We start from the raw sequence: 19,636 nt of genomic DNA on the forward strand, positions 1-19,636 counted from the left end.
AGCACAGGGGCCCCAGGGACACCACTGCAATGGTAGTTCGATATATATATATATTTTTTTGTAGAATTGGGAACTGTCTGGTAGCAGCCTTCAAGTATAAAAGGCACAGTCTTGTATAGCATGACCCACTCAAAACACATACTATTTGATTATTTTTTGCCCACACTTGATAGAATTGCGGTATGCATAAAGCGAATGTGCCCTGTTGTTTACCACTTACAAATTTCTTGTGTTCGGGTAGGGGGTTTCGACAGAAGATGTGGCATTATTTATCTATCAAAAGCACAGCTGCTATGCATTTGAAGCATCCAATATACCAAATGCTGGGATATTTTGCAAAAGGAAACAAAAAAACATGGAACACTAGTACCGCTCCCACTGTGTAGAGTCAGGAGCTGCAACCGACGACGATGACTTTGATAGTGAAGACGTGTCTGCTGTCATACTCGCTACTTCTGGAGAATTGGAAACGGGAGTGGAAAATGGTTGGACAGTGACTTGTCCCAATTCTGAATCATCATTCGCTTTCCAGCCGGCCATCTGTTCAGCCACCTTTTTTTTCTCCTCCATCTCCTGAAATACGTCAAACAGGGCATCCTATGTGACCTAGGTTGTACTGAGCGACACAGAGGGTGCAGTGAGCGAGGAAACAAAGAGGTGTTAAGGAAAGTGGTGCATTAGTGGTTAAGCAGCCGCGAAAGCTCAGAATAAGTGTGTGCCATACTTTTCAGCTCGAGAAAGGTGGAGGAGGTAAGCAGGCGAGGTGTTTACACATAAGCTACCTGAAAGTGAAGAGGAAGCCTGCTTGAGAAGTGAGCAGGATGGTAGAGGATGCCAGAATGGATACACGTAGAAATCGCAGACACCCACAAGCACAGTGTGAAGGAAAGTTACATGAAGGATGTGCCATGCCAAACTACCAAGGTTCTGACTTTTTGGAGCAGTGTGGTGAAATTTGAAGCACTTTACAGAAAAAAAACAGTCTGTGCATCCATCCACTTGTATGCATCCAGAGAAGCTTTTATTACTACTGGAGCTCTGACACAAAGCAGCCCAATTTTTCAGAGTTCAACAATTGTCAATCTGCCAGATCAGCAGATATTTTCAAAATTTTTGCAAACACAGTCTCCAAGAAGTAAGAACCATAATAATTCCACATTACTATGCACGCGCTCACTATTATAGAGTGTAAAGGCAACGCAACATTACCTCCTGTACCATTCTGTTGTATTCTTCTAGCTCATACTGGTACTTTGGAGATGTGATGCCAAAAAAGTAGGCCAGGTTCTCACCAAGGTAATCGCACACTGCCAAAGTTATGCATGTTTTAGCAATGTTCTAGCGAGCAAACTGTAACGGTATGTGTCATGTATGACGCAGAAATTGCTTACACACCTGCGAGCGTTTTTGTGCCTACTTGAAGCGCCAGATGAATTATGTATGGGAACCACGTTAAAGTTCTCTACAAACAAGAAAAGACTGTAGTAGTTATATTGTATGTGTTGCTAAATAAGCAGGATAGAGAACATAATGAAAGCCAAAGTCTTGCATTGAAAGTAGTAACACAGTAATGTAACATCCTGAACCTAATTATGTCAGTAGTCGTAATGTACGACCCAAGGTCTAGGATCCAAGAGGTGCTAAGGGGCGAGACAAATACTGAAAGACAAACTTGAATATCAAATATGTTGAGTAATTTCTTGATAGGGAACTGAGTTGTCACCAGCTTTTGGTATAGCACTTTGTTGTCACGTACTTCTACTATACTGGAAAGCTAATGCACCAAATTGTGATGGCAATACACTTTCTTTAGTGCTTAGTAATCTATATACCGGGTCAACAATGCTCCTGTTCAAATTAGCGTCGACCAACTCATCTTCTTCAGAGCTGTACTCCTCGAGGATGCCGTCACTGAAGTGCAGGATCCTTCTAGGGGTTTTCTTTTTCAATCCATTTTCTAGTGTACATAGCGGAACCTCTGCAAACATGTCTGGTACGCTGGTCTTGCCCTAGGGAGTAGAAAACGGCTATAATACACTTGTACTGGCACATTTCGCTTGACAAAAAAAAAAAAAAAAATAATAATAATGAAATGCGAAACATAGCTGGATACAAAACGGATTGTGTAAGCAAGGTTAAAAGTGCGCACTGTGTTATAACAGTAATATGGCAGAGTCTTCATATGTCATTTTTACGAGTTTTTGTTAAATATCTCCATACTCAGGTATTTATGCCGAGGAAACGTGTATTTTTGGTGTATAGCATTTGAACGGGGTTACGAATGTTTCTGTTTGTTAACATAGCTGAAATTTTTGTCTCCGGGTAGGGCGATGACATTACATTTCTGTGCCAAGGTATTCGCGGGGGGGGGGGTATTTCTGGGGGGGGGTATTTCTAGGGGAGGGGAATACTTAGTTTCTTATAGTTATTAAAGCAAATATCGATTTTATTACCTCGCACTGTACAACGACTTGTGATCACGAGATCTGTGATGCGAGACAGTTCTGCGCCTCCCTGGACGGACAGGTGCGCGAAGCACATTCTTCTATCAATATGTAATAAAAACAACTGCACGCACAGCACAATATGCATGTTGGGAAACTGCTGCGCCACGCCATCTGTACACACATGCGTCAGGATGCAGGCCCAACCTTAGAAACCTGTCTGAACTATTCTTAACGAAAACGTAACAATTATCAATCTTAAATAGCACGCTTATTCGGAGGACTTCAAGACCATTTTAATTTCAGGGCATAGTACGCAATTGATGTGAAAATCGAACTTGAGGTGGGAGAAAATTTGGTTGGTATGAACACACAGAACCGTATTATTACAAATGGTGTGAAGACAGACGCAAATACTTACGTTTTCTACTTGATTTGATGATGGAAATTCCATTCGAATTTCGTCTGTTGACATGTTTATCGACGACGGCAAGCCAACATTGCAGGAAACGTCGGCCATGTTGTTTGGCGTTGCTATGTGGACGATGACGATGACACTGCGTCTGACCAACATATAAGGTTATGGTTATCACCTTTCAATAAATACTACTGTTAACTTATTTTCTGCGTTCTACAAAGGCTTAAATGAGAAACTACGAGCCGTTTTGAGCGCATTTAATTTGCGGCTAGAAAGAAAGCATAAGGTCACTGTACTAAACATCTAGCCTGTTCAACAGTTCAACACTGTACCTAGCGATATTATTCTGACATTGCTCAGTATGCGTCACAACAGAGCACACTGCTTTTGCAGAACACCTACATTTCATGAAGGTATAAAGATATTTTCCACGAAGTTATGGCATGTCGGATAAGCCGCAAACACGCAACTCCCGGCACCTGTGAGCTGCTTTGTGAACCTCTGATAGACACCTGTGAGATGAAATATTAAATTGTTCTGCATTTAACAGGCTGTGTACCACTTGGTGCACAATGGTGATCGTGGTTGATGTGTTACTGTAGTGCGAAGTCACTGGTGCGACGAGAACAACTTTGATACTGTGCAAGTTTGTTATTTCGCGCTATTTTCTGTGCACTTTGTCGCGTCACGTTGTAGAGGCAGCCCCAAGTGGGAAATGTCAGTACGTTGTGTTGTTGTGTCGGCATCATAGCTTTTATTTTCGCGATCATTTCAATGTCATGTGATATTTGCGCATGGCGATCGTGATCGCAAGGATAAAGGTCTCACCTAAACAACACCGTCAACGGAAGTTAGAGTCACGTCTGCGGTGGTGAAGTTGTGTGAGATCCGCTACTGTATACAACTCAACGAATTACCTCGGAAGCCAATGGTAAGTACCTTGGCGTTTAATCAAATAACATACACCGCAATAAGAGCGAGGACAAGTTTTGCTGTGTTTTTTGAGCGTTGATTACTTTCTTTGGCACACTTTGAGGGCGCAAAACTGGAGTAAGAAAATCGAAGAATGGACGGACATCAAATTGTCCACACCTTTTTGCTTCACTTTCTAAAGGAGGTGCCGTTCACCTCAGTACAGCGCAATACAATGATAGCACGCAGTTGTGGAGTACTGTCGGTACTGTGATAACAAGCCTTTGCAGTGACGCGCTTTTTATTTTCAGGACACCGCCTCCGACAGCTTGCGCTATCTTGTTTTCTATCTCTTTCTTTGTTTCTTTTTTAACCTTCTAACTCTCCCACATAACGAGATTTTTTTTTTTCGTTTTTTTTTTTTTTTTTCGTGCTATGGGAAGCAGTAAGCAATAGTGAAGTGCATTGCTGATGTAACTTCGCAAAAAGCTGGATGCGACGGGCAAAACCTACGGTTACCGCGAGAAATATACCACAGTGCGCATTGTTTTTTTCTTTTCTTTTTTTTCAAAAACGCAACCCAAAATGCAACCTTTCTTGACCATCGCCTCACCGAAGGACCAAGGTCTTCGGGTTTGCATGGCTGAATATCCGGTTGGATAGACATTACGACGTCATGTCTGGCACACCTTCCGGGTCACGGCTTGAGATTTGAAACGCTTGTCCAGCCCTGCTGGCAGACGAAATATATGTTCCTCTTCGTCTATTGTCTTCTCTTGGACAACAAACAACCAGCTAAATCGCGTTATTATGTTAATGCGTCTTGTTACATTGATACAGATGTGTGTCCTGCATTCGCCCGCAGAAACTTACAAAGTTACGCTTGCCTCATGTGCATGAAGCAGTTACAAATTCCCAGGTTATTGTGGCAGTCCCTGGTTTAAATAAGGGAGAGGGCAGATATATGTTGCTATACATAGTCACAAATAAACTTTAAAGCAGAAATGCGCACAAGTGACTAATGTCGCGGGTCAAACAGGCGATGAAAATTAACCCACTCGGAGGCTAGGTCTCATTCGAAAATCAGCTTGGGACGTTTGGCACTCAATCAATTCATGCTCATTGCACGGTGACCGACATTCATTATTTCCTAACGTATAATTCAGTTTCCCGTTGTGAGTTACAAATTAACTACTGCACGAGAGAACGACGCGGTTTTGCGGCGTCGGCACGCAGAGAGCAAATCTCGCAACGTTTACCAAACCTGCTAACCGCATACAGGCTAAATGTGGCGGCCGCTTCAGAAGGTTTACTTTCTTTTTTTTTACAAACCGCACTGTTTCACGTTTGTGCTCTGATCGTAAGGATTTGCAGAAGTTGAATGCATTCATTCTGCTAGACCTATGTCCTTTTTGTCTGTGGGGGACATCAGATCACGATCATCGCAGACGAGAGAAAGATGGGGGGGGGGGGGGGGGAGAAGGAAAAGTTGCACCACTAGTCCTCGCCTGTTCTGGTTTACGCATGCTGCGCGCGTACCGGTTTGTGCATACAATTTTCCTCGTCTGCGCCATTCTTTTTTCCTAATAATCGCCTCTTAATGGTGTGAGGAGCTATTCAGTCGGCCAATGGTTGGGGGGGCTCTCCCTTTCGAGGCAATTTATTCCTCCGTCTGGGCTGTACGAACAACCGAGCAAGTTTTTTTTGCAAAAGCGAAAAGGCTGAAATATGGCAGTCGTCGAAGCAGCCAGGCAGACAGCGGCGGGTATTGAACCAGGCACCTCTTGATTGCCGCCCAAGTGCGCTAACCACAATTTTTTTTTTTTTTTTTTGTCACGTTCTTTCTTCTTTCATCCCTGTTTCGTGTCGACTACGGAAAATACAGAACACAGGTGCATCAGACAACTGCAATGGAGAATAATGCGCAAGTGCAAAGCTTCCCCTTGCATTCTAATCTGCATAAAACATCTACCACAGAAAACTAGGTTCGTTCCCCTTTCGGCATAGACACCGTCGCTGTTACTATCTACATCTAAAACGTAGGCGGCCCTCAAAAAAAAAGAAAAAAGAAACAGGTTGTGCATGTACATGCATGCTTTCGAGTGCTTTTGGGAGTTAACATGCTTGCATGCGTGCGTGAGCGCTCCTTCCATCTGTGATACACTGCGCAGAAGCAGGGTCACTTTAATGGAAGCAGTGGATAAGCTTGATTTATGACAACGGCCAGTAGCATTCACTAGTGATCCTCAGAAGAGGCGGACGTGCCCGGGCATAGCGAAAGGTTACTTGGTTTCTCATTCTGCACAGTGTTGCTATACTGCAGTACACACTCTAAGAAAAAGGGTACTTTCAGTTCTTTTGGGGGGGTCCAGATGCATTGATGGGTTAGATGCCATGCATTAGTACTCTAATGTATTTAGTATCCAAAATAACTAAAAGTACCCTTCCCTTTTCTTCCTAAAATTACTCCCTTTTACTCCCTTTTTCTGTATGTATAGTCTCTTTTGGAGCTATATGAGTGACTGATTGGGGACCGCATCTCATGCTTTGTCTTTACAGTCCTGCACGAGCTATGTACACAAATGAAAACACTTTAGATTTGAATTAAACTGATATATCCAGTTATGAGATATTGTGACGCGAGCGCAATTTGCCGAGCAAGAACCACTAGCTGTTTCATTACTAAGTATAGCTGGTAATTACTTAATCATACTGCTTTGTTTCATCAGATTCCCGGATTTCATCAAAATCCGAGCACATACCTATACATGTGGACTGTTGCATTCCGGGTACCATTTGCTGATTCAGCGATTGTTTGCGGTGCTGACGATTAAATTTTCAGGATCGGGGAACTGAAATGGGGCGTAATCGCAATCTAGGTGACTAGAAGCTATAATCACTCCACAATTTATTCCTTTTTTCTTCTTACAGCGTGCGTAAATTATTAAATCATCAAGGAGACAAGTTCATTAAACGTTAATTTCCTGAAACGTCAGGAACCACACACAGCGCGTGCAACGAACAGATTCCGTTCTTTTATACTGCGGTCACACTTATTTGACGTTTTTATCCTGTCACATGTCAAGACGCAACACAGTGTCGAAGTCTGTATGCCGTTCACACAACGCAGTATATTTTCGGCAACGTACTCCAATATATCGAGTTCGTTGAGACGAAATTTTCATGTAGCGAACGGAACGGATGCATTTTTCGCGAATAGTTTTCTTTCTTTTTTTCACCGCACTGTTCAAAAAGGATTCGTTTGCAATCCTGCATGGTGCTATACGGCCGACCCTGCGCCATATCGTGCCACTGAAAAATGCATGTCATGGCAGGAATGCATTTACTTTTGGAGAATGCGAATCCAGCTGTACACTCTCAAACGGATTCTTTCCGTTCGTGCCCGCGCATTAGAATGAACGAAATCAAATTCTAAGTTATATTTGTTCATTACGCCTCCGTGTACGTCATGCATATATATATGCGGGACATAGTCAGTGCAAGAAATTCAGCTTAGATATGTTTGCTCGTTGAAGTGGAAAATGATTCTATTATATCTTTTTCACCTTCACTGATTTTGGTAATGGACTTTCTCCTTCTTTTGTCGAACACTTTGCTTTGTGGGCAACAATGGCATTCTAGGGACATGAGAATATGGCTTTCATCTGTTGCTCCGGTAACGAGAATATTGCTTATGCTTTTGGGAACGCTGGTTATTATCACCCACTCGCAAATATTTTTTTTTGGTCCCTACAAAGACTAATGATTGTGGTAATGTATCTACTCACCAAGAGGGCTAAAACCACTCCCTTTTTTCTTGGACCGCATCTTTTATCTATTCCGCGGTGTCCGAAACGGGCAACCTTTTCGTAGGTGCGGGATGATGCATCAGGAATGGCTTCTCTGCACCGTTATAATGTTGAACAATGTTGAGGAATGCTGGAAAAATAACAACGTTTTAGTGTATTGGATAAGGTGAACTTTTAGTCCTCTTGTGAATTGACCTTTTTCACATACGCGTCGTATCTTAGCGGCTCTCCAGCGAACCACGCTCGGAGCGCGTCAAAACAAAATCCACGCAGATAGCACAAAGGACCAAAACCGGTCCGGAATGGGACCGACGAGCTCGCGCCGTTCGTGCGGTCTCCCCACTGGTTCTCACTTCTGTCATCCCCATACTGCGCCATCTAACGGAGACGGAGATAACCCTCTCCGGCGCCTCAAGGTCATGCGCATGCACATAAGCCGTTGTGTAAAAGGTCCATTAGATGCGTTGCCGCAACCACTCGCGGAAGTTTATGCGAAATTTACGGCCTATTTGGAGTGCTGGAAGTAAAATTTAGGGTCAGGGTTAGGTTCAAAGTTAGGAGTAATAGACGAGTTCAGAAAATCCCAGAGTGCTTAGCGCCGCTTTGAACTGTGAGAGTTTACTAATATGAAAGAAACGGGTGGCCTCCAAACTGTTCCGATTTCTCCCCTACCGGTCCATTGTCCACGACGTGTCAAGGTCAGCGAAAGCGAAATGTGTGAAGGATTATTCATCGTTCCCCCGCTCAGCAAGCGCCCAGGATGCAATGCGTGCGCAAAGAACACTGGGAGTTTCTGAACTCGTCTATTGCAATCTGGGGGACTAAAAGCCGTAACCGCTTCCCTATTTACTCCTCTCTTTCCCTCGGACTGTATTCGTTGCCGTTTCTGTCAGAAATACGATCACACCGGCGGGCCATCTGGCAACACCGTGAGCCTTCCTTCATATGGTGAGCCGCTTAGAAAATCCACGACGCACGATTTTCACGGCGACACTCTTCTCTGTCGTTTTATACCCAGGGCTCTGTGATGGCCCCTGTGCTTTAGAAGGTGACGTGACTCCGTTGTCGTTTTACGGCACTTTTTCGCAATTTCAAAGAGGGGCTTGCGTCTTGTGAAAAGGCGTCGTAAAAGGCGCGCGTCCAGAAGAAGCAGCCCGTTTTATGTGCATTTTTTTTATATCGGTGCTTGTTGGGAATAGTCTATTGTTAGGACCCTGGTTAGGACGATTGTACGGGGTCTCCATGATGTCACAGTACTCTCTCTGCTGACGTCAGAGCTTGATGCTGGTCACATACCCGCTTAAGAAAATGACCTGGACCAGCCGAATGAACGCTCAGAACTTCCGCGCTGGACTTGCACCCCTTCCGGAGAAGGGCACGTGCGCGCAATACACAGACAATACGGGAAATATAATGCGTATACAATACAATACACAGCAGTATACCATATTGAAAAGAATCTATACAAGAGCATGTTGATCAAAGCATCGTGAAAATGGTGAATGGAATTCAGGGAGATGACTTCTTCTGAAAGGTTATTCCATTCTATTGTGGAAAGAACGAACTTTCGGACGTTGATGTTTTACACAATGGAAGTGGGAATCTTCGTGTTGATGATTAATAGAGATTGAACGGGTGCGAACTCTGCATGGTGGCAGGGAGGTGCTGGATGAGGGGAAGATGAACTTAAGAAAAGAAGGTCTGGGAAACGGTCCTTTGGTTGGACAAAAGAGGCAACTCGGAACGTTATGAAAAGGCACAGTGAAGCCAAGAGAGCACATGCGATTTCACGTACAATTAAAGAGGCACTAAAGTGCAATAGTTTCTCCTCGCGGAATTAAAGATGCAGTTACCTTGACATCACAAAAGGAACGGTAGTCGTCTGTTGCGCAGTTCGAGATTTGCGAGTGAAAGAACCTGCACTCCCTCTCCCTTTCCTTCCTGAGAAGGCCGACGATGCGGAGCGCTCTCTCATTGGTATCCGCAAACGTTTTGTCCAATCATCGCGGGAGATCGTTTGAGGAGACCAATCCGAGGTCTCTCCTCATTGGCGGCTTTCTTTAGAAGGAGGGAGAGGGAAAGTGTGAATTACGGTTTTTTCTATCAATCAAACAACGAACTACGCAACGGATGATTTCCATGCTTTTTGTGTTGGTGTCGAGGTAACGGCATTTTCATCCCACGAGGAGGAATTTTTGCGCTTTAGTGCCCCTTTAAGCTTATGTAGTACAACAGCGCAGTTGTTCTTGGTCCGGGTATCATGTATTCACACGAAAGACATTCCCCAGAATATTCGAGCGGAAGATGCGCAAAACGTCATACGTCTCTGCTATCACGTGAGAGAGAGCGCTCGTAGTCATGTCTTTTCGTGCTCTTCTGGCCACGAACGCCACCTAGATACATAAGGCCTGCTTAATGCCTCCTTTCACTCCTTCGCACGTAGACACATAAAGTCCGCCAATCGCAGCAGCCAGCCACGATGTCAGCCAATCGTCACAGAGGATTTTGAAACACATGCTTTCTGTGGCTACCATTGGCTGCCCGTGCGGCTGATGGCGGTTCGTCTCCATAGCTACGGCCGCTGAAAGCAACGTCGTGATTGGCGCATTCTTAGTTGTTACGTCACGTCGCTCAAGCGATCAGGCTTGGTCACTACATGGTGTTGGGAATTGCCCGCGGTTCGGCCACACGATATTCCGTAGCAGACGACAGGACGATTGTGTCGTCTGCTACGCGCGCGGTACCCCACCCCAGATATTCTTGCACCGTGTGAATGCTCACCATAACACGCGGCGGAACTTCTATAACGGCGGCACTTCTCTTCCCGTAAGGTTTTGCGCTGTCTTCCCCTAGAATATTCCGTGCGAATACACCCTTAGTGTGCCTCGCTCATTTATCTCGGGTTCCTTGCACTCAGGGATAAGGGATAGCTCAGGGATAAGGGTAAGGGATAGCGTTGGTGGTTCTACGCACGCGCAAGACACAAGCAGAGCTTCGCGCATTGCGCAGAACCACCACGCTATCCCTTATGTACGCAAAGGCGACAGCGTACGTTATACTAAAACTCGCTATAATGTCCCTTGACCGTTCCACGTACGCTCCAAGGGGAAACAAAAGCGTAATTTTAGTCGTTTTCTGGAGTAGATTCATTGCCACAACCACACGCGAAAGCTTATGCGAAGTTTCGGGATTGTTTGAGGAGTAAATTTTAGGGTCAGAGGACTAAAATGGGAGTAATTCCAATCTAGCGGACTAGAAGATGTAACTGCTCCTCAGTTTACACTTTTTTTTTTTTTTTTCACAGAGTCTACTGACCATTTCGCGCATTTGCATAGCCGTGACCATTTTGCCAATGCTGAGTTTGCCGTGTGCGGTATTTGTCGACCTCAATCGAGATACAACGGTGTAACACAGAAGACAAGGAGTGTGGCTTTCGAGATCAGATGAGTGCGACGATAGGCGAGATATAATTGCTCCATGTTTCATTTCGAACTGCGACATAAGTGCGATTCCCACGGTGTCGTGTGTGTGTGTGCGCAGAATGATCGACATTATTTCTCAATCGTTGCGGTGTCCTTTCATGCGGTCCGAATACTGTGTGTCGTTGTAGGCGCCTTCTCTTTGATCGCGTAGACACACATGTGGGCGGCCTCCACTGTGTCGCGTGCTTGCGTCTCCAGTTTCTTTGCCTCGAGGCTCCGGTGACAATTACAGCTGACGTCGTGGCGGGCACGGCGTCAACGCAACCTAATAAAGGAGTATACGCTGTCTCGCGAAGGATGACGTTCTGTGGGTCGTAGGCGAAGAGCCAATCACGTACTCGAAGTAAGGGCAATCTACGTCACATCATGGTAGAAGGCATAGGGAGCGGCATTCGTGCGAAATGTTACGAGCTATACTCCACTACTGTACTACTTCGAAAACGTCCCAAGCGGCAGGGATAGGACAACCTGCCAGCCATGGACGTTCCCAGAATTTTTTTCCAAGGGAGGGCGAAGCGTGCAAACCCCTCTTCTCGTCTTTTGCCTTTGAGTCTTGTCGCTGCGCCCGCCTGTCACGGACGTCTTAAGATTTGTGGGCACAGAGTTGGCCCGCGGGATTCTCTTCAGTCACTTGGAAGTATTTTGAAATCTAGAAGGCGCAATTGCTCCCCACATTGACTCTATCTCCCCCTTAAACTGCACCCTAAAAAGAGTGCAACTTTTTGAGTCGTTTTGGAGATCAGATGCATTGCCACAACCAGCAGCCCCTTCCGGGACATAATGCGCGGGAGTTGATGCTCAGAGAACTAAAATGGCGAGTAATTGGAAACTAGTGGACTAGATGCTGTAATTGCTGTCCAACTTACTCATTTATTCCTTAGAGTGCACGCTCTTCACTGCGATGTGTATACACCCACGCTCAGCGAACATACATAGCCTCAATGAAAACATGAATTCCTTTACAAACTACGAAAGCTGCAACGCTAAGTCCTTCCATACAGGGCGCAATCGACATGCCACGTAGAAGTTATTGACCAGCTTCTGTCGCGCAAATTATCTGCTTTGCCGAATTGAACTACATATTGGGTAGCGCACCGCACGGCCCTCGGGGCGCCTTGCGTTCTCTCCCAGTTCCCATAGACGTTAGAGCCCGTCTACAACGCCATTCCTTCGTATTGATGCGATAAGAAAAACAGTAGAACCGAAGTGAGCGAGGATAAGATCGCTTTGTCTCTGAGTAAGTCGTGTCCCGCGAAAATAGGGTAGAGCACGTTTATAGTCTTCTTTGAGGAGACCCAACCATGTCTGGCAAACAACGTTTCAAGTCTCCCTCTTCTTCATACTTGAGCGAATTGTGGAATAGAAGTGCGTCGTATTACGTTACTATTTGCTATCCTCCATTCGTTTAAAACCCTTGTCATCTAATGTCATTCATTGTGCCATTACGCCAATACCATTATTTATGAAGCTCGTGCCAGACGTCCTTCAGTGATGCATGCACAATGATGATGTGGGCCACTCACTGAAGTAAAATGCGTGTGATAAAACTTTTAAAACTCTAAACTATTTACTCGTTGAAAGTAAATTTCGTATTTTTAAATCCGTTTTAATAACCTGGCCAGTTAACGTGCGTGCCAACCTACAAATCAATTGCGTCTGCTTTTAGCGTCCTTGTGCGTCGCTTGCTTTTGTCGACAAAAATTCTTTACCAAGTCTAATGTCTCTTTCGCGTAGATCACTTACGCCATTGTCCGTGCCCGTATAGCACGAACATAAATGCACTTGAATGCCCGCAATCAACTTGGCATCGTCTCATGCTTTTGCTCAAGCTTGTTTGCTAAATCAAGCACCTGACCGTAGTCTGATATGTTGTGTAGGCGATACGAAAAAGGTGAAAAGGAAGACATCAGTGTGTGTATAAACGTCGCCCTTTAGCGAAAGAGTTAATTTAAAAGTCTCTGGAATCTGACCCTGATTTCCGAATTAGAGTTATAAGCATGTAAAATCAGACCAAACAGCCCAGTTTCGTACCCTTTTTAAGCACAGTCGCCAGCTAGCGTATAAGTTAAAGGAGCTGCGAAATTATCACCGCTCGAAACCCAGCTTCATTCAAGAAGCAGTCTAATAATTATTATTATATTATATATAATTATATATATAGTATTATATATAATTCTATATATAATATTATATATAATATTATATATAATTCTATATATAATATAATTATATGACACCAAGCAAAATAATTTCCCTGCAAGCTATCTCGTCACTGCACAGTTTCATTTACAAGAACGCACTCAAAAACCATGTCATGAGCGTGATTTTGGAGGCCCGGCCCGATCTCCTGGCGTGACGCAGTCAGATCAGTCTGATCAACGTATAGGGAGCAGCCACGAGGTCTCATTTCCCACGGAAAGTTTCTCCTATACGTACACGGCGCGGCGATACTTGCGGCACGCTCGGAATGACGTCACCATCCCTCATTCACTTACGGGATCTGTGAAGGAGTTGAGGGTGTGCAGATCAAAAGCCTGTCTCGCGCGCGCCACAGGTGAGCTATACGATTATTGTCCTCTCGCGAGATCGCGTATCATTTCTTGCACATCCACCGCAGCGAAGAGAAGAAAAGGGGAAGAGTGGGAACGTGACAGTGGGAGCCCATAAGTGCAGAAGGGAAGCGGAAGTAAATGGTCACTCGTTGAGTGCAGCATTAACGTTGTATGACGCGTTGGCTGATAAGCTGTCCCCTTCACTGTCGCTATTTCGCATTAGCGGGAAAAATTAATGGCGTACGCCACATAAAGCATGCGCGCGCTATGCAAATGAAGAGACGCTGTATGTGGATATGCGAGAACACATCGTCTCTTCATGTATTTGTCTTCTGTTTTGTATGTGTGCGCGCGTGTGCTTTGCTGAAGTGAATGACAGTGAAAGCAGTATTCGAAATTTGAATGGCTCTCGTTTTGCAAGCATTTTCATTTTGCTGCACGTGCTCTTGCGCGAGTATATTCGTACTGCTGGTGCGTTGGTTACATTGCAATCATCGTCGGACCCGTGCTACCCTGGCAGATGCACTGTAAAAAAAAAAAAAAAAAAAAATAGAAAAAAAAAGGAGTGAAATGGGGAGTAATTGCAGCTTCTTGTCCCCTAGACTGCAGTTACTCCCTATTTTAGTCCCTTGACCCAACGTTTACTCCCCAGGACTGCAAATTGTCACTGAACTTCGCAAATGGTCTCTCGAAATGCAACAGTCTACGTAAATATGTGTTCTTGGTCAATTTGGTAGCATAAGGTTGTATAGCTCAGCCAACTTAGCAATTTTCCACCCACACAGAGTAAGAAACAGTTAGCGTTTCTTTCTTCGCAAATTTTGCCCTATATGTGCGTCGCAAGATTTTACATCACTCGATATATCACGGTTGACGGTTTGATTCAAAGTAAATGCATGCACACGAATTATGTACCTATAGGACTCTTAGAACGGAGCGTGAAATGCAGTCTCCACTCTGACATTCATTTACTCCCGAAAGGGACTATTTTTGTGGCAGTGCGTTTAGTCCCCACAAGGAGTAAAAGTACTCCTTTTTTTCCCCATAGAGTGTGGCAGTATATGCATCATAATATACAGGGTGTTTGTTCTAACGTGTCCAGAAAATTTATTTAAAGCGAGCGATGAAAGAGAAACGAGCGCTACTTTTCAGCTACTTGACTAAGAAACAGGTGCTACTAGTGAAGCAGTACCTGTTTCTTACGCAAGTAGCAGAAAAGTACCACTTGCTTTTCTTTTATCGCTCGCTTTAAATATAATTTCTGGACACGTTAGTGCAAACACCCTGTATATGATGTGCTAGATCTGCTTTTTGGAGTTCTCTCTTAGCTCGGATTTGGAGTGCATGGTCAACCGCCGATATTAGTTTCTTCCTACCCTCCTCTCATCATCCAGCTACAGTCGTGACGTGACGCATCGTGACGTCGTGAGGCCAACAACGGCCACCTTCACCATTACGTGTCTTCTGCAGTGAAAGAGCAACAGGCGTCGACATCTCGATGGCCCTAATCTCAGTGGAGCGCGCGGACGCATAATTTAGCGGTGATCGAAGAGCCCTGACGTCTGTTCTATTATACAGCGTGTCTTCACCAGCAAAAAGGTTGGATAGCGACAGAGAGCTACGCGGACACCCAGGCGCCGAAAGACTAGCTGGGAAAAGTTCGTTAGGGGGCTCCCAGGTGAACCAGGTTTAGACCGAAAGTCTGCAGCGCGAAAGCAAATGTGCTCGTGTGCCCAAGGGGACAAAAAGCCTTTGGATCCACGAGCAGGATTTGCTGAATACGAAATTCGCAAACGAGGGGGAATTAATCCTACGAACATGGCTGTTCTGAAATACGAAGGGGTGTTGACGTCATCCTTTTTATTTCGGGTACCAGCGTTTTGTTTGTCTGATGACTATCACTTCATGTCACCACATCATCATGTAGGTGTTGTTGTTATAGTCCGATGACTATGCTAGGTATAGTTCTGCACGGCAAGCGTATATACACCGACGCATACTGCAGATCAATGTCAACATGATTTCGTGATCTGCTCTAGCAGTCTGTTCTGCTGGAGGGCGCTCGAATTATCCAAAATGGTCGCGGCAAAAGAACGATTTGTGCGAATGTGGTGCACGCCGCGCACAGGTGGTAAATTCGGTCGAAAATTGCGCACAAATGGTGACTTGCGGTGATAGCAGTACTCCCTGAAGGTCGCTTCGCCGCAGCATTTCCTGTCGCGCGGCGAAGGCGCCTTTCAGAAAGTGGTGCTAGCGTGGGAAAAAGGAGAAAACCTCTCATTTCACAGCATCTTAGCTGAACATTCGTGCCTCAGTTTTGAACATATCACTGAACATACGACCTCCTTTTGAGTCGACCTAATTTTAGCTCGAAGCCTATTTCTTCTGCGAGGGCAGTAGCAAAAAACTGAACATCTTGCTCCCGGGCATCACTTTGAGAACTCTCGAATTTTTTCTCACCGAACCATTTTCTCATAACGGCAGTTCGTGTACCGTTATAAATAAATCGCTTTCGTCCGTCTATATACTATTACGCTGTACATCTCTCTCCCACACGCCTCCAGTTCCAGTCCGCCCACATCCCAGAACAAAACCATCTGCAAATCTTATTATTTTTTTAGAACGAACCCAACAGGCAAAGTCAGAGGAGTTGCCGCAGAAGCTGTTCCTGGAATGGAGACGAATGAAACGCGTATGACGGGCTTTTGCAGCGAATGTCAGGCGCGAGTCTTCCATATTTCACGAGGCGTCTTATCATCTTTCTTCCTGAAGAGATCTCTATTCTCTCTAGGCCTTCTTCGAGTGAGCGGATTGTCTGAAATGGCAAGCTCTTTGGACCCCTCCCTTCTCACGCCAGCGCTGTTCATCAATGCGCGGGCGTCGCCATAATTCGTGTACCGTGGGGCATATCGCGAGTTGTGGCGCAGTGCTTAGAGAGAGAGAGAGAGAGTCGAAGGATGTACAGTGCTGGACAGAAGTTTACGGAACACACGCTCCGGTGCATTCCATCCTGAGAGTGGCACGCTAGCAGCAAATGGGACCGTACGGACTTAGAGATATGCCTATCTGTGTATTTTCACACGAGAGACATCCTCACGGAAGATTCTAGTGGAAGAAAAAGCAAAACCACTGCTCATAGAGGCGAAGTTCCGTTATGTGAGCATTCACACGGTGCGGAATATCGGGAGTGGCGTACCGCGCAGTTAGCAGACGACACCGTCAGAGTCTTTCCTGTCGTCTGCTACGGAATATCTTTGTGACTGTGTTGCAGGATATTCCCCACGGTTAGCAGTGTACGTGAACACTGGACGTTGAGCGCTCGCGCTCAGAAAGCTATGACGTATTACGCCGCGTCTTCCGCTTCTCCGGGGAATGTCGCTCGTGTGAATACACGGTACAGGCAACTCAGTCACTTGTTTGCAAGTCCGTATACGGTATCACTCTGAGGAAGGAATGTACCGGAGCGTGTTCCGTATACCTTTGTCCAGCACTGTACGAATACTTACGGTCCACCGGAGGATTTGCGAGGATCATGTTTCTCGAATTCCCCGACGAAAGCACAAACGGTGGCCGTAGCGTTGATAGATTTGGAGTATAGGGATGGGCCAACGGAATCCGCGAATCCTATATATAGGCAGAGATTCGAGATTCGTGAATCCGATTCCCAGTGCCGTCGCGCAGAATCCCAGTGCCCAGTCGATGAATAACATGTTAAATGAATTACTGCAGACGTATTCTTATTCGCGATGTATTAATTTTCGCGAATTTCGCGACAGCTAAAAAATCGCGAAAAAATTGTACTCGCGAACATAGCTTGACATTGATTCCGCGGAAGGAAACAGAACTGGAATCGCGAAATTAAATACTCGCGAATATAACTTCCCAAATGCGGTTTGCGAAAATTAATATATCGCGAATAAAAATTTTGTTTTTCATTAAACAAATATATCAAATTCTGCTTGAAAACACTTTTCGGTTGAAGTGTTTTTTTTTTCTTGTTATTTTTTTTTTTTTTTTTTTGCCCTTGGGTGTTTAAACTTTTTTTTAAAGAAAGTATTCGAAATATTCGAGGATTTGCAGAACCTTCCGTGGAATCCTGGATTCGTCCCATCCTGGATCGGAAAATTCTGGATTCGTCCCATCTATAATTTTGAAGTTGACCTCTTCTTTGTGACGATGTTTGTATATGTATTAGCGGGCTTCTGCATAAAGAGAATGTCGCTGGCCCTTACGACTTTTGCGATAGCAGCTAAATTTGCAGAAGAGGCATCTATCCATCCCTGTGGAGGGTATTGTGCTGAGCGTTCGTCACTGAACAGGAAGCACATGCTAGCCAGAGAGAGGCAGACAGAAGACATACGGAGAGAGAAACAGAAAGAAAGAGATAGAGACACCCATAATGGCCGGTTCAGGTTAGGACGGCACGGAAGGTATTTCTGGTATTTCCCATCACGTCTACGAACGTATAACAATGTGCTTTTCAACCTTCGCTGGTTCTCGTCGAGTTCAAGATGCCCCATGACCGAACAGGCGTTAATAAGGCGAAAACTTGTTGCTTGTTTCACGTATAGCACATTATTCAACGTGCAATTCCAAAGGATGCAGGAAGACCCATCTTATTTATTTACTCATTTATTCATTCTTACGTGCTTGATCTGTCCGCTTCATCCCAGTATGTTACGTCCCCGAACCCTTAGATATGTTGTTCCCGTCTGGAGACTGCTGTGCACGCGCTGATGAGTCCCTCGCGGGAAGTTAGACATGCTGCAGTCGGGTGAAGCGCTCTCATATTTTCAATTACAGCTAAGAAAAATATAACGGAAGGAATTTCTAGAAATTTCGATGACGCCACTGGGAATAGGAACCTGTACAATGGGGCGCCAGTCGCTGTTGCGCGTGAAATGAACGCTATCTTGGCATTATCTTTATATGTCGTCCCACCCATCCGTCAACAGACTTTTTTTTTTCTTTCTTATCAGTAACAATGGCTTCGTCAGATTACGGCGTGTCTTTCTCTGGAGACTGCATTGGACCCTTTTTTCCCAGTCTACGATTCGATAGCTCGATCAATCCTGATGCCGAGAGAGAGGATTAATTATGTCGAAAGATTTATGGTAAGGAGCACGGCTGATGGCGGCTTTTCTGCCTTACGAATTTTGTTCCAGATTCAATTTCAATTTAGGTATATTACGAATTCATTCAATTCAATTCACTTTACCCAGCTTTTCCTTAATGCAACATCCACGTTTATTCGCATTTTACACATTTGACGTTTGCAGGCGATCATTAATGAAGACTATATATGGGCAGCTGCATGGTTTCACCAGTCTTCTTGCAGAGACAGATTAAGAAAAGAGACAGCACTGCTGCTACGCGAAGTTTCCCGCGTGTTTTAAGCTGAGCACATATTGCTCCCCGTCCGTTTAAAAGAACCGATAACGGAGACATCAAATCGAGTTCTTACTCCTCTCACTGCACCATATTCAAACTTGCTCAACCGAAACCTACACGTGCTCACGTGGTTTTCGCCCGAGAGACCTGGTTCACGGTTCCTGGTTCGTTTACGGTGTTTCTAAGACCTAAAAGTGAGGTCCTGGGCCGATCCTCCGTGCCACGAACAGAGTCCTTTACTGATCACCTGTCGAGGTGTGACATGATGCACGTTGAACATCAAAGCCTTGTCCTGCGTGTGTGCTTTGTGTTTTGTCTCTCTCTTCTTTCAGGCTGGAGGAAATGTTACTTTATCCTTAAGTGTTTCTGTTACAATAAACGATAGTAGAACTGGAACATTTGCTATTTGAACAGAATTTTACGAACGTCCTTCAAAGCCACGACGACCAGCAGCCGTGCACGCGTTTCGCGCATGTAACCTTCCACGTGTTTACAAACAATCCGTGAAAGTCGTCATCATCAGTCATAACTTCACGAAGGCCTCCAAAAGACTAATGATAAATGTTGTTTTTCTAACTGCGACGAGCGCAACGAATCCCTCCACCACCAACAACAACAAATACACAGA

At 45.0% G+C, this 19,636-nt stretch overlaps 2 protein-coding genes across 5 annotated transcripts in view; one reads left to right on the plus strand and one right to left on the minus strand.

Annotated features, from left to right (window-relative positions):
* LOC135401323 (uncharacterized) overlaps positions 1-19,636 on the minus strand; it is a 70,490-nt gene that overhangs the window by 1,682 nt on the left and 49,172 nt on the right. For 3 of the 4 annotated variants that reach the window (XR_010424783.1, XM_064633660.1, XM_064633661.1), the window contains exons 3-7: positions 2,866-3,007; positions 1,833-2,009; positions 1,396-1,462; positions 1,210-1,307; positions 371-573 (exon numbers count right to left, since the gene is read on the minus strand). Coding sequence is in view for 3 of the 4 variants with exons in the window: in XM_064633660.1 (XP_064489730.1) it covers positions 371-573; positions 1,210-1,307; positions 1,396-1,462; positions 1,833-2,009; positions 2,866-3,007 (687 nt within the window). In the remaining variant the exon portion in view is untranslated. Of the gene's footprint in view, positions 1-370; positions 574-1,209; positions 1,308-1,395; positions 1,463-1,832; positions 2,010-2,865; positions 3,008-7,562; positions 7,714-19,636 lie in introns of all 4 variants that reach the window. The other variant, XM_064633662.1, reaches the window with a different exon arrangement.
* The window catches only part of LOC135401321 (serine/threonine-protein kinase D3-like), an 88,308-nt gene continuing 72,033 nt past the window's right edge, over positions 3,362-19,636 (plus strand). The window contains exon 1 of the mRNA XM_064633659.1: positions 3,362-3,793. Within this exon, the coding sequence (XP_064489729.1) occupies positions 3,791-3,793 (3 nt within the window). The 5' untranslated portion in view covers positions 3,362-3,790. The remainder of the gene's footprint in view (positions 3,794-19,636) is intronic.

Source organism: Ornithodoros turicata, chromosome 7, assembly GCF_037126465.1.
Source record: "Ornithodoros turicata isolate Travis chromosome 7, ASM3712646v1, whole genome shotgun sequence".
Lineage (NCBI taxonomy): Eukaryota > Metazoa > Arthropoda > Arachnida > Ixodida > Argasidae > Ornithodoros > Ornithodoros turicata.